This window comes from Mesoplodon densirostris, chromosome 10, assembly GCF_025265405.1.
Source record: "Mesoplodon densirostris isolate mMesDen1 chromosome 10, mMesDen1 primary haplotype, whole genome shotgun sequence".
Lineage (NCBI taxonomy): Eukaryota > Metazoa > Chordata > Mammalia > Artiodactyla > Ziphiidae > Mesoplodon > Mesoplodon densirostris.
The window spans coordinates 1,078,678-1,092,257 of NC_082670.1; the positions used below are offsets into that span (position 1 = coordinate 1,078,678).

General features: G+C 48.7%; 1 protein-coding gene across 6 annotated transcripts in view; it reads right to left on the bottom strand.

Moving 5' to 3' along the window:
- Positions 1 to 4,659: 4,659 nt before the first annotated feature.
- EXOC2 (exocyst complex component 2) overlaps positions 4,660 to 13,580 on the bottom strand; it is a 153,878-nt gene continuing 144,957 nt past the window's right edge. For all 6 annotated transcript variants that reach the window (XM_060111138.1, XM_060111136.1, XM_060111137.1 and 3 more), the window contains 4 exons: positions 9,660 to 9,721; positions 7,216 to 7,275; positions 5,135 to 5,266; positions 4,660 to 4,919 (listed from right to left, as the gene is read on the bottom strand). In XM_060111138.1, the coding sequence (XP_059967121.1) occupies positions 5,158 to 5,266; positions 7,216 to 7,275; positions 9,660 to 9,721 (231 nt within the window). In that variant the 3' untranslated portion in view covers positions 4,660 to 4,919; positions 5,135 to 5,157. The remainder of the gene's footprint in view (positions 4,920 to 5,134; positions 5,267 to 7,215; positions 7,276 to 9,659; positions 9,722 to 13,580) is intronic.

Consider the following 13,580-nt stretch of genomic DNA (forward strand, 5'->3'; position numbering starts at 1 on the left):
GATCTAGGTGTTCAAGTTTGACTTTTTGGGAAGACTTCGTCGTTGTTGTATTGTGCGACTTATTTCTAACTATGGGATAAAAGATGTCTTCTGCACACTAAGTCTGACTTGGTACTGTCAGCCCCGGGGGTGGGGAGCGGTGTCATCAGAACAGGAGGCCATGGCTCCTCTCCCCTAACACGCCTTTCAACTTTTGAAAGTTGTAGTAAATGATCATATCTTGTGAGCAACAAACCTGAAGACCATGCACATGTAAGGAGTTTGGTGTTATGATCAAACAAAACAAAAAAACAAAAAGTTAACCTGAACTTTCAGTTACAGATGGCAGACTGAAACCACACATTAACCTTAGCTCTAACCAAAACCCTATGAAAATGACAGTGCATTTGTGTGTGTGTATGTGTGTACATACAGCATCCATACCCAGTATATGCACACAGTCCATCTACTGCACACAACAGTATAGATGTAGTTATATAGTTAATAATACAATGAAATAAATATATAGGTATATCTGCAAAGAAAAAAGAGAACAGGAGACGAAATAGCCACAGGAGTTTAAAAGCTGCCAAGGATATGGGTGAGTGGAAACTGATGTAGCTGACCTAAAAAAGTCAGATCCTAAACTGGCAGTATGAAAAACAAGGATGCAACCTAGTTTACACTGCAAAATTGAGCCCCAAAGGCTCAAGAACTTGTGGTGTGGGAACTTCCAAAAGTGGGGATAAAGTTGGGCTAAAACTGAATGGTCGGCTCAAAGGCTGATAAGAGGAGGCAGATGTTCCCAGGGCTCCTCACGTGCCCCCCTCAGCAGAGCCAGAGCTTCCTTCTCTGCGATGGTAAACGCAGGAGCTTGTGTGATACCAGGTCCAGGTGAGAGCAGGGGTACTGCCCTGAAAACGTGACCTCCCAGCCTTCCTCCTGCTCTTGCTTCTAGACGCTGAAGGCACCTCATACCCACTTGGCATGAGGTCAGAAGAACCCCCTCTGGGAAATCTGATCAGTCCCAGAGAAGTGACCTAAATATATCAATTTTGGGGATTCCCCAATGAAAAGGCCCATCCAGACCACCCTAATTGAAGCCCATAGTTGATAAGCCCCTTCCACCACAGGGAGCTTACAATCCAATTCAGCTTTATAGTGCCCTACTGCTAAATGTAAGTAGATATCCAAGCTTGCTAGAAATCAGAAGAACGCTTATGACATTTATTCTAATGCATAAGACAGAAGAATACAGCAAATTGGAGACTACGAAAAAAGAAAAGAATCTTCTAGAAGCATATTATTATTCCCAGAGAAATAAGAAATAAACAGGACTCTATAAAAAAGAATATTCAGGGGACAAAAAACTCATACATTAAAAAAAACATAGCAGAAATGAAAAACCCAACAGGAAGGCTGGACAGTAAATGCGAAAGTTTCCCAGAAAGTAGGATAAAGGCAAAGAGAAAACAAGAGGGAAAAGATTTTTAAAATTTTAAAAAGGTCCAGGATAGGAGATCCTAATACTAAAAACAAAGAGGAAAAAACAAAACAAAACAACACACACCAGGGGCAGAGGAGATTCAAAGAAATGATTCAAGACAACTTCCCAGAATCTAAAGACATTCGATTCAGCACTAGGAACCAAAAGGCATCACAACCCAGAGCAACGTCAGGAACTGAGAGCTGGGAAAAGGAGACAATCCTCCAAGCGGAGAGCGGCAGAGCCAGGCACTGAGGCCGACGGTGCAGAGGCTCGAGAGCTGGGAAGGTGCCCCCACGCCAGAGTCCTCACGCGGCTGCTCAAGGTCTCAGACACTCACCTCCACCCACCCTTCTCAGGGAGCTGCCAGACCAAGGAGGGATGGAGCCGTGGCTGCTCCAGCAGTGGGCGGAGGCGGGAACCTGAGGGGACAGGCTGGGCGGCCTGCTGAGCCTGCTCCAGGCAAACCTGAGCACGTCTGCAAGGCCCTCCGCAGAGCTGGGGTGGAGGGGCTCTGGGGTGAGGGAAGACTACGTAGAAAACGCAGCAAGGGCAGCAGGAAAGGCTCTCAGCACATCCCTGGCTGAGGGCCCAGGAGCGGCGACCCGACGGAACTGACCGGACACCCAGAGCCCGGGAGGGGCCTGCGGGCTGACCCAGCGGCCGGTGGGCAGTCGGTGCCAAGTCTCCAGTTCCTCTGACTCCTTCCCTGTCGCTCTCTGGTCACTCAGGAGATCAGGAAACTGCCAAGCCCAGCCACCACCTCTCCGCACTCATCCCCTGGACCCCCGCCACGCCTGCCGACGGCCTCTGCTCTCACCATGATCCCGTCGCTCCGTGACTGCTGTGGCTCAGCCCCACTCAAGTCCCCGGGCCTCCCCGGGCAATCAGAGTCAGCAGTGGTCTCTGTTCTCAGGGGTTGCTTGTGCCCAGCTGGAGGTTTGTAGGCAGGGAGGGCAGGAAGGGAAATTCGAGAAAAATGTGACAGAAACAACGAAAACCAGCACAATGGTCAACAGTGGCCACAGTCACAAGCCAGGACAGTCATGGTTCCAAGATGAGGAGGACAGTGCGGCCAGCTCCAGGGCCAGAGGGTCGAGGGGCCCTCCTGGCTTTCACCAACAGGCACACCCGCAGACCCAGCTCCTGTCTGGAAAACATTTTTGTTATGTATTTATCAGCTGGCCAGGCACAAAAAGGCTTTCCAGTGATACATACAGTGAAACTGAATGAAAACTGTGGGTGAACAGAAACTGAGGTAGCATCAGTGCACAAAGAGCATGATGAGTCTCATACGTAACCAATACGCAGCCTGCATTTAAAGCCAAGCTAAAGTCATTGACACCGACGTTCTGTGTTATGCATATCAAACATCCAATCCATGTTTTAGATTTCAGAGCGTATTTACCTTCACGACAGTACTGCTAGGTAAATGTTTTATGACAATTACTTTAACCATGTATTAAATAAAACCTAGTTGACGCTCATTTTAGAACCCTCATCTTGATGTAAAAGCTGGTTCAAACACCCGGTGGCTCTCAGACAACCACCAGCTGCACGCCTGACAGCACGTGATCAGGACAGAGACCCGGCACCGTCTGGAACCAAATCAGAGTTGCAAGTGCAAGCTCTTCAGTTCTCCTTCTTCAAGAAAACTGGGTGAAGGACGGGGACGGGACAGTGACTTGGGTGCCGCATCCACTGCAGTGATGCTTGTCTGTGACGAGGGGATAATTTCTGGAACGTGCACTTTCATGGGACACAGATACAGGGAGTCTCGGCAAGCCCAGACCACTTCCAGTACTTTCCTGGTGCTGAAGGCCAGGCCAACGTGGCTGTGCTGGACCCAAGGGCCTCTCGCTGCCTCGCACCTTCTCGGCGCCTGTTTTCACCTCTTGCATGTTGGCTCTGTGTCCTGCTTCACCTCTCAGCTTTCTTCTAACTTCACTACAGCCAGCAATCTCCTCTTAACCACTAAATCGTCTTCTGTAGCCCGAGCAGCTGTTCTTCCAGCAAGTCCTCCGTGAACCCCCACCTTTGGGTTTGAGGTTCTTATGCTCCTACGCTCCATTCCGAGCCCCAGAAGTGCTTCCCTAGTCCTCTTTTGCTTAAGTGTTATTGTGCTTCCCTGAGCCATGAAGTCCTCGTCTTGGCTCCTATGGGCCTGACAGGGCGGGGCCCCCAACAAGAGGCGAATCAGGGGGACCCCTGGTAATGCTTTCCAACAGTGATCAGACAAACACAAGGTAAACCGGGATTTAAGCACTGGGTTGGCCCAAAAGTTCTGAACAAACTTTTTGGCCAACCCATTATTTATTGTGAGGGTTATAACCAGACATATAAAAAGTTACATAGCTAATGAAAATGCTGAAATAAAGATGCTTAGGGAAAAAACGTCAACTAACTTACATCCTGTATTAAGGACACACTCTGTATTGGCTGAAGGCTCTGCATCAGATATTTACAATAACATGAACACTCAGGATTGGAGTTTTGTAATTTAGTTCTCAGCCGTGGCAGATACAATGGTTAAAATGCTTAGGATAGACGACAGTCCATATATTTCTTAATATATATTTCTTAATCCAGCACATCTGTACAAGATGAAACTTTCCCTTCTAGTTGCCACGTCCCATCCCCCAACACCAAATGCACAAACACAACAGGGACTTACTTCCAACGATGGACCCTGCGCATGGCCATGCCGGACCGCAGAGTTCCCCGTATTAATACAGACCTTAATGCCAGCGTTGAAATGGGGATTGTGTGACATCCCTGGAAAAATCTAAAACCCTGACTCAGTTTTCTGAAGCAAACGGTGTGACAAAGTCAGGTTGGGGAAGCTGACCCTGAAGGAGGTCGCGGCAGCCTGACCTGCTCTGGTAACGGTGTCAGCGGCAGCTCCCACGCCTGGTGACACAGATGCCACCAGAGCAGAGCCCCCGCGGCCACCGAGCAGGCCACTCGAGGGGCTAGAAGTGGCACAGAAGGTGCCAGAGGGGCAGCGTGGGCGAGGCGCCTGGGCCTGCCGTTCCCCACACGTGCAAGGGGGTCCTGGGGCAGGAGGCACGATGCCGCGAGGCCCACGTCAGGTTCAGGGCGAGTCACACAAAAGAGGCCCGATGTCACGAGCGCTGTGAACATAGAAACCAGCAGCAGTTAACTCACGGATGGAGGACCACAGAAAGCACAGCCCAAATATCATACCTTTTTATTCAGACCACACATTTTTCTAAAAGTCTACTTGAATCGGGAGCCATCTGTACGAAATAAAGGTTTTAAGCACAGCTGCACAGTTTAGGACAGCTGAAGCTCCAGATGCTCGCATGTAACATCCTGATGAATCTCTCGTTGCCGCCCCAGGTGCCCTGGAAGCTGCAGGAGGCCCCGGAAGGTGCTTCGGTGTAGGCGTGAGCCGCCCCGTCTTCCACAGCCTTCACCATGCAGCATGCAGCTACGAGAGAAAGCTCTGTGTTTTAAAAAGGTATTTTAAAGTCATACAGGGCCTAATGTAATAAAAGCGACAAAGCAAATGCTGCTTGGACATTTTACATCAGGTCATTTTGGTTGAAATATAACACATACCAACATCTTCCTAAGCTACCAATTCAAGGGAAAGGAAAGAGAGAGAGATCGCAAGCCTAACCGGTGCTTTCCGCCCAGGTATACCTGTGGGCGCTCAGGGGAGCACGTCATCTGGAAGGCACCTGCGTCTTCACGGCAGGCGGAGGGGCGGCCTGGAAGCAGGCGAGCTGCAGGTGCACGCCGCTCCTGACCCGGCTCAGCAGCAACTCCAGCAGCCTGTGGGGAGAGGCACTGACAGCCACGGGCGGGAGGCGGGCGGGACCCAGACCCGCTCGCCCGGTCTGGTCCCCCACACGCCCCGCCCCACGGTGCCTCCCTGGGCCAGGAAAGTCATTTATCTGTGGATTCTGGACTCAATGACAGAAATAAGCTGACCCAAGCAGCTCGCTGAAAGGACACATACATACAGACGTGCTCACCTTTATATGTAAAATTGCCCTTCCGTCCCCTTCCCCTAGATTAGTTAGACGCTTCCCCCAAACAGACTGGTGTCTGGGTATCTGAGCCTCTAACTTTAAACACTTCACATACACTGAAATGTACTCCTTTGGGCATCAGTTCTGTGCCCGTTGCTAAACGCACCGCAGCAGCCTCCAGACCCCCGCCGTCGGGACAGAGTGGTCCCGTCACCTCCAAATCCTCCCATGCTGCCCGTCCGTCATCACCTTTGCCCTCACCCCACCCCTTGGCAACTATTGGTCTGTTTTCTGTTGCTCTTATTTTGCATTTCTGCCTTTAACAAACACTGGAGAAGGGGACTGAAGGGGTGAATTAAGCACAGAACACCCAGGGTCAGTCCCAACCCCAGCAATAACCTGCCTGGTCCCTGTGCTGGCCTGACAGAGCCACATCATTCTGGGGCCACAAGGGACCTTACAGCTCATCTGGCTCAGAGGAAGCAGCCAAGAAATGAGCTTACTGGGGTCAAGAAACTACTTCCTGGTTTAACGGCGCTCCCCGCAGATCTGAAACAGCCCCCGTCCTGGCCTTCACTGTGGTGTCTGTTGCTCCTGACTCCCTCAAAAGCACTGGTCTTGGGCCTCCCTGGTGGCGCAGTGGTTGAGAGTCCGCCTGCCGATGCAGGGGACACGGGTTCGTGCCCCGATCCCGGAGGATCCCACATGCCGCGGAGCGGCTGGGCCCGCGAGCCATGGCCGCGGAGCCTGTGTGTCCGGAGCCTGTGCTCCGCAACGGGAGAGGCCACAGCAGTGAGAGGCCCGCGTACAGAAAAAAAAAAAAAAAAAAAAAAAAAAAAAGCACTGGTCTTTTGAGCCCAGCGAGCACTAGCTGCACATGTTAATGATACCTGGCTGCTTTAATCTTTCATGATGTTCACGCTAGAGGAATGGACAGCATTTGAACCATGCGGTCAGCGAGAGGAGCAGGAGCCTAGGAGGGTCTCTGCCGCCCGTCCTCCCGGCCCCGTCCACACCCCACGGGCTCCCTCTGCCCTCTGAGTGTCCACAACATCCTCTGTGCTGTCCCAGGCCACGCCGAGGGTGTCACGCAGTCAGGGCTCCGTAACTGTCTGCCTTGTCAGCCAACTGCAAGGGTGGGCGGACCTCGGCTGGGCAGGGGAAGGGGCCCAGGCCGGCGGTGTTTCCGCTGTCTCAGGTGAGGGGAGCCCGGGCACTCATGACCTTTGCCTGGCCTAGACTTTGTCTCGGGTCAGAATTTCCTGTTACGTGAGTAGCAAAGTTTGAGGTCAGGCTGAGACCGTTAATACAATATTAGCAAAACGTATATAACTTTATTATGTCATGCCTACAAATTTAGTCTTAATACTTCATATTATACAGAGCACAAAATGTACACTGCTGACCTACTGGAAGGAAAATATCATTGAGTCCTGCATTTTACTATGCTGTCCTCTCTTTTACGTTTCTCGAAGTATTTTCTTAAAAATTTCAGGTAATAATATAGTTTACTGAATGAGTCAAAATAAACTTTCTTATGGAAGTTTAAGGGACTGGTACGGTCACTTAAAACAATAAAAGAACCAATTTCTGAATCGTCATAAAACCCAGGTTTTACCTCCTTCCGTCGCGTGGGAGACAAGCTAACACAACGCATACCTGAGGGCCACCGAGTACTGCCTTCCTCAAGGCCAAGTCTCCACCTGAAGAGGAGGAGTTTAGGTCCCTGAGACCAGCACCCAGACTTACTTTCTGTCCGCTCCGCTCGAGAGCTGCGGCAGGGCTTCCAGGGCCTGCTTGAAACTGGATCTGGAACACAGACAGCATCCCAGGCAGGGACACACCGGCCCCACCGGGAAGAGAAACGTCAGAAAAAGCGCATCTTACATACAGAGAAACATACAGGCCGGGCAGCCAGTAGAAGCAGGGGGAAAAGTGAAAGTGAAAGTGAGGGTTTGTAGGAGCAGGGCCCGAAGAATTCAACCAGCAAATAAAACACGACTTGAAAAGCAAAGAAGCTGATTTTTACACAAGGGTGCTACTCGCTGTGGTAGGTGAGAGCTTGGTGTGGAGTCATTAAATTTAAGGAGGTCTTTACTTTCAAAACAAAGCTGAAGTACATAGATGAAACAGCTGGTAAGGGAGGAAGAGGGCTAAGTAGAAACAGGGATGATCTTGTGCAACAGTATACAAAGGGGGTATTTCTAGAATTGACCTGTGCAGGGCCTGATTTCCAGCCAACCTCTTATAATAACTGAACATGTCATAAGAGGATTTAGCTGTTATCATATTTAAAATTTGTACGATAATGGAGAGGGGTGTGTGTGTGTGTGTAATTCAACATCATTTCATTTCATGAAATACGGAAAACGGAGTGGATTTAAAAACCACCTATTTGGGGCTTCCCTGGTGGCGCAGTGGTTGAGAGTCCGCCTGCCGATGCAGGGGACACGGGTTTGTGCCCCGGTCCGGGAAGACCCCACATGCCGCGGAGTGGCTGGGCCCGTGAGCCATGGCCACTGAGCCTGCGCGTCTGGAGCCTGTGCTCCGCAACGGGAGAGGCCACAACAGTGAGAGGCCCGCGTACCTCAAAAAAAAAAAAAAAAAAAAAAAAAGAAAAAAGAAAAAAAAAATCTTAAAAACCACCTACTTGGTATGTTTAACTTTTTAAAGTAGAAAGTACCAGAAAAGTTACTAAATCAAGTTTAAAGCATTTTAGGGGAGATTATTTGGTAATAACTTGTATTGTTCACTAAGGAAGAGTTCTCCTCACCTCTTTGTTTTATGACTACTGACTAAAGTAAAGAAATAAATGTAATTATTTTGACTTCAAAGTGGCCTTTGATTTTTTTCTTTTTGTGAAAACGTCTGCATCAGTGGACCAGGCAATAAACTTCTGAGCAATGTTTCTCAAACTAGGGGCAGGTATCAGAGCAACACACAGAGAGACAGCAAAGTACCAACAGGGCCCCAGAAATTGGCAGGGTGCCCAGTTGTTCCTGGTGGGGCAGGTATGGGGGGGCGGTGGGGACAGGTCACAGCTTGTGGGCACTTAGTCCTCTTCCCTGACGTGGAGGAAGTCTCTACCACTGCCTCCACTGTCACCTGGTTTCCCGTCAACCTCTTCTCATTCGATGAAGAGCAATGTGAGGCCATTGCTCTTTATTTTTACATCACGACCATGAAGAAGAGGATGAAGATGACCCCACCAAGAGTTTAGTGGGTGGCTTGACATAGTTTCTCATTTAATTCCCCCAAAACTTTGCCTAGAAAGTATTATTATCTTCCTGTCACAGATGAGGAAGCTGGGCTATGAAAGGTCAAGTCAGTGGGGAAGAACACGCAGGTCCATCCTCATGCAGAGCACCTCACCCATGGGTCCTGGGCGGGTGCTTTCTGGTGTCTATCACTCAGCACTTGGTGCAGAGTAGCAGTGGTGGGAACAAACCAGAAAGGCTCCTGGTCAGCCACCAGAAGTAAGAGGCTAATAACCTCATGTGTTAGGAAAAAATGGAGAAGTCTTTTCAGCTGTAGCAATGACAGTCAGGATGACGGCATGAGCACACCGTCCAAAGCTGGAAACGAATGGTGAGTACATCGCACATCGTGTTTAAGCAGTTTCCCTGTGGACCCAACACTGCCCAGGCAATACTGCCAATGGGGTAAACAATCTTCTGTAGGTAGTGCTGTTTCAGTTCACCAAGTGATGTTTCAATGATAGGAAATCCTGACTTTCATTCAAAACAGCTAAAAATTATCATCAAATTTCCACTACAAAATTTTGCAGAGAAACCACAAGGTCTTCCTCTTATGCCGATACTCACGATGCTTGAACTGTCCTTCAGAGTCTGTGATGAATAGACTGACTCAATTCTTATTTTCTCCTTTTCAAAAGAAGTATGCAATGCTCTGCTATACCGCTTATGAGACTAAGACTTACCCCAGTGAATGAGAAACATGAAATTACATTAAACCTTTTTTCCTTCTGTGCTACAAAGAAGCAGTCTCTGGAGTCCTTGGCTTACTGTAGGTTTGTGCTTTTAACAAAACAACTGATCACACATGAACGATGAGACCACAGCCAGAAGCGCTCGCTGTGATCAGTCACCTTCACCTGGGACCTCACACCTGCACGACGAGCTTTATTACAGGGGTTTTCGGAGCACTCACAGCACGGCCACGGAGCATCTCACCTGCTCTCTGGCGTCAGGTGAGCAGCCACGGTGTCCCTCAGGGTGCAGATATCAAGCCTTGCCTGGAGGTGAGAAAGGGACAGGTGACCATGAGAACCACATTGCCTGTCAAACAGAAACAAGGCGAGGGTCAGCCCCCAGCCTGCTCCATGCAGGGCAGACCCCCATGGCCACAGTGGCAGCTCGCTACGAGTGAGCAGACCTTCTAAATCAGCCCAGAGAAACCGGCCACAACAAAGTTCCCTTTCACTGAAAACTGTCTGAGAGTCAAGTCTGACTGTGTGGAGGCAGGTGTCCTGCTCTGAAAGGTAGGGACTGTGCCAGGGCCATCCAGCCACCAGACGTCACCATCCAACCAGTGCCTCCCCTGGTCTCCTTGGGGAGGAAGTGGAGTCTCACTGTCCCGAGACTGACAGGAGGTGGAAGGACGCGGGCTGCCACACTGCCTCCTGCCCTGCCCTTCCAGGCTCCAGGATGTTAACCTCAGAGCTAAGCTCTGCAGACTCAGTGCAGCGCTATGAGAGTCACAGCTGGCTTTTCTCTTTCTTTTCTTTTTTCTTTCTAAAGACAAAACTTGACAAGTTGATCCTAGACAAAACAATATGGAAATGGAATAGCACAGTTGGAGAAACTCAGACCTTCTGATTTCAAAACTTACTGCAAAGCGACCATAATCCAAACAGTGTGGCACTGGCACATGGACACACATGTAGATCAACAGGAACACAGCTGTGTGTCCAGAGACAAACCCTTACATTTACGATCAGCTGACTTTCAACAAGGTGCTGAGACCATTCGGTGGGAGAGATGGTCTCTCCAACACATGGTGCTAGGGACAGCTGGACAACTGGACGTCCACACTCAAAAGGACAGAAGGTGGGTCCCTTCCTTAAAAACTAACTCAGAATGGATCACAGACCTAAATGTAAGTGAAAAAACTATAAAACCCTTAGAAGAAAACAGGAGTAAACCTCTGTGACATTAGGCTAGGCCTGCCTTCTTAGGAATGACAATAGAAGTACAAGTGACAAAAGAAAAATTAGATAATTTGGGCTTCATCAAAATCAAAACATTCTGTGCTACAAAGGACACCATCACAGAAGTGACGACCCCACAGAATGAGATACTGTTACACACACACAGGGACGGCTACGACCAACCAGACAGTCACAGGTGCCGGAGAGGATGTGGAGAATTTGGAAATCTCATACACTGCTGGTAGGAAAGCAAATGGTATAATAGCTACTTGGAAAACAGTCTGGCAGTTCATCAAAAGACTAAACACAGAGTAGCCATATAACCTAGCGATTCCAGTCCCGGGTGTATCCCCAAGAGAAATAAGAACATGTGTCCACAGAAAACTTGTACACAAGTGTTCACAGAGCCTTTCTTTGTATCAGCCAAAAAGCGCAAACCCAAATGTCCATCTAATGATGAGTGAACGAATAAAATGTGGCATATCTATACAATGGAACGTTATTCAGGCACAACAAAGCATGACACAGGCTGCAACAGGGACGAACCTTGCAAGCATTATGCTCAGTGAAAGAAGCCAGTCACAAAAAGCCATATTCTATGATTCCACTTATATGAAATTTTCAGAAGAGGCAAACCAGAGACAAAAAGCAGACAGGTGCTTGTCAGGGGCTGGGGTGGGGGCTGGGAGGGACGTGGATGGTGACCGCTAATGGGGCTGGGGTTTCTCTCTGGGGTGATGCAGCGTTCCACAGTGGATTGTGGTGATGGACTGCACAACTATGTGAACACAGCAGAGGAAAATCCACTGAATTGTATTCTTTTTATCTTGCAGACGCACTGTACGGCATGTGCATTTCATCCGCATAAGACTTTTAAGAAAAAACAAGCTAACCTAACGCTTCTACCTCTTGGCAAGGGTGGAGAGGGTGTGCTCTGCATTCAGCTTGCTGCCCTCAGAGCCCTAGGGCCTCCAGTGGGGACACCCTCCTTCACCTCAGGTACCGCAGTGTGCATGCTGCCTAGGAGACTGTTTTAAAGACACGGCCCTCACTTCTACGTGTGCACAAAACACAAACAACAATGAAAAGACATGGCTAGTTTTTAAATTAACCAATCAAGATAAAAGCTGACTTCATTTTTCAGGGGTTTAGAAGCCTGACACAGTTTGTAATGAGAAAGCGTAGATATGACAATCTGTCTCTCTTGTTTACATTCTAGTGTATATAAAAACGAACCTACAAGGAAAACATCAAAGAGAAAAAACAAGGTAGAACTTTCAGCTGAATATTTTAGGAGAAGGATTAAATCACTGTAAAACTAGTATCTGCTAGAAATTTTATTCAAACAAAGTGATAAGGAATTACCCTATTATGAATTATGCCAATTGTAAAAGCTGTGATTATTTATATAAAACACATGGACCGTTCGCCAGAAAACGTTCCTGCCGGCGGCTCTCGGGAAGGTCTGAGGCTGATGGCCAGGCCAACCCTTCACGCGGGCCTCGCAGAGCCATCTGATCAGGAGGAGGTCACACACAGATATCCCCAACGGCAGTGGCCAACGTTTCACAACACAACTGACGCCAGTCTCCAGGAGGCACAGAGCACAGGAGGCCGGGCCTCCAGCCGGTTCCGATGTCTCTTTCTGCCCCTTCCTGCTGACCCTCCTGTGAGAGGAACTCAGTCATCAGCTAAATGGGCTGCAGAAAAAATCTGCAGGGAGGGGAGCTTTTTGTTGTAATTCTAGGACCGCTTAGGCCCAAAGCAGCTACTGCAACTTCCTTTCAATTCATCTTCACATACACAATTCCTGTTACTGATCTCCTCCTGCACAACTATTAGAACAGCCATGATCATGGAAATATTATGAAGTTTCTGTGATGGATTTTCCCCTCGCCAGCTTGCCAGGTCAATACACATGCTCAATCCCTTTCACCCTGTGTTTCTGTGTGAACTCTTTCAAGTGCAGAGACTCTGGGAGAACTTTACAGCAAGCACCTGTGCAGCACAGACTCCGCTGCCGACGTTCTCCACAGCACACGCATCTGCCACAGGCGCCACTGCCTGGAGTAGGCTGTTGCAACTTTTTCGATTCTTTGAGTTAAAACGTACACACTGAACAATGGACAAATCTTCAAGTGCACATCTGGTGAGTTCGGGCTGCTGCACATGCTGTGTGCGGGAACCATCCCGAGGTGTAGGACCACCGCCTGCAGAGCCCCCTCAGCTCCCCGACTGGTGTCAACCACCCAGGGGAGAGCGTCGTTCTGGGGTTTTCTCCACGAAAATGATATCCATCCAGTACAAGGCCCCCTTCACGTGGCTTCCCTGATGCTGAACGGTAATTGTTTTATGGATCCACCATTTGTTTGTTTACCCTATTGATGGACACCTGGGCTGTTTCCAGTGTTTGGCTGGGTAAGTGTATACTTAGTTTCGAAAGAAACTGCAAGAACTTTTCCCGAAGCAGCGGTACTATTTCACACTCCTGCCAATGCGTGAGAACTCGCTTCTCTACAGTCTTGCCAAAACTGGGTGTTTTCAGTCTTTAATTTTCTTCTTCCTGCTGGATGGGAACTCACTGTTGTGTCAGTTTTCATGTCTCAAATAACTAATGATGTGGATCATCCTTCACCTGCTGATTGGACATGGAATCACATGCCCCAGGGTCCCTAGAGCTCTGTTTATTTTTTCTCAATTATTCTTCTCTCTGTTCTTCATACTGGATAACTGATGTTTGGTCTACACATTCAATGATTTTTTTCTTTTGTCCTCTCTATCCTGCTGTTATTAACATCAAGTATATTTTAAAATATTAATGTATTATACTTTTCTACTCCAGAATTTCTACTTAGTTCCTATTTTCGGGCTCCTATTTTTCTGCTGAGATTCCCTGTCTGTTCATTCATTAGGAGCATAGTCTCCTTTACATCACTAAACACAG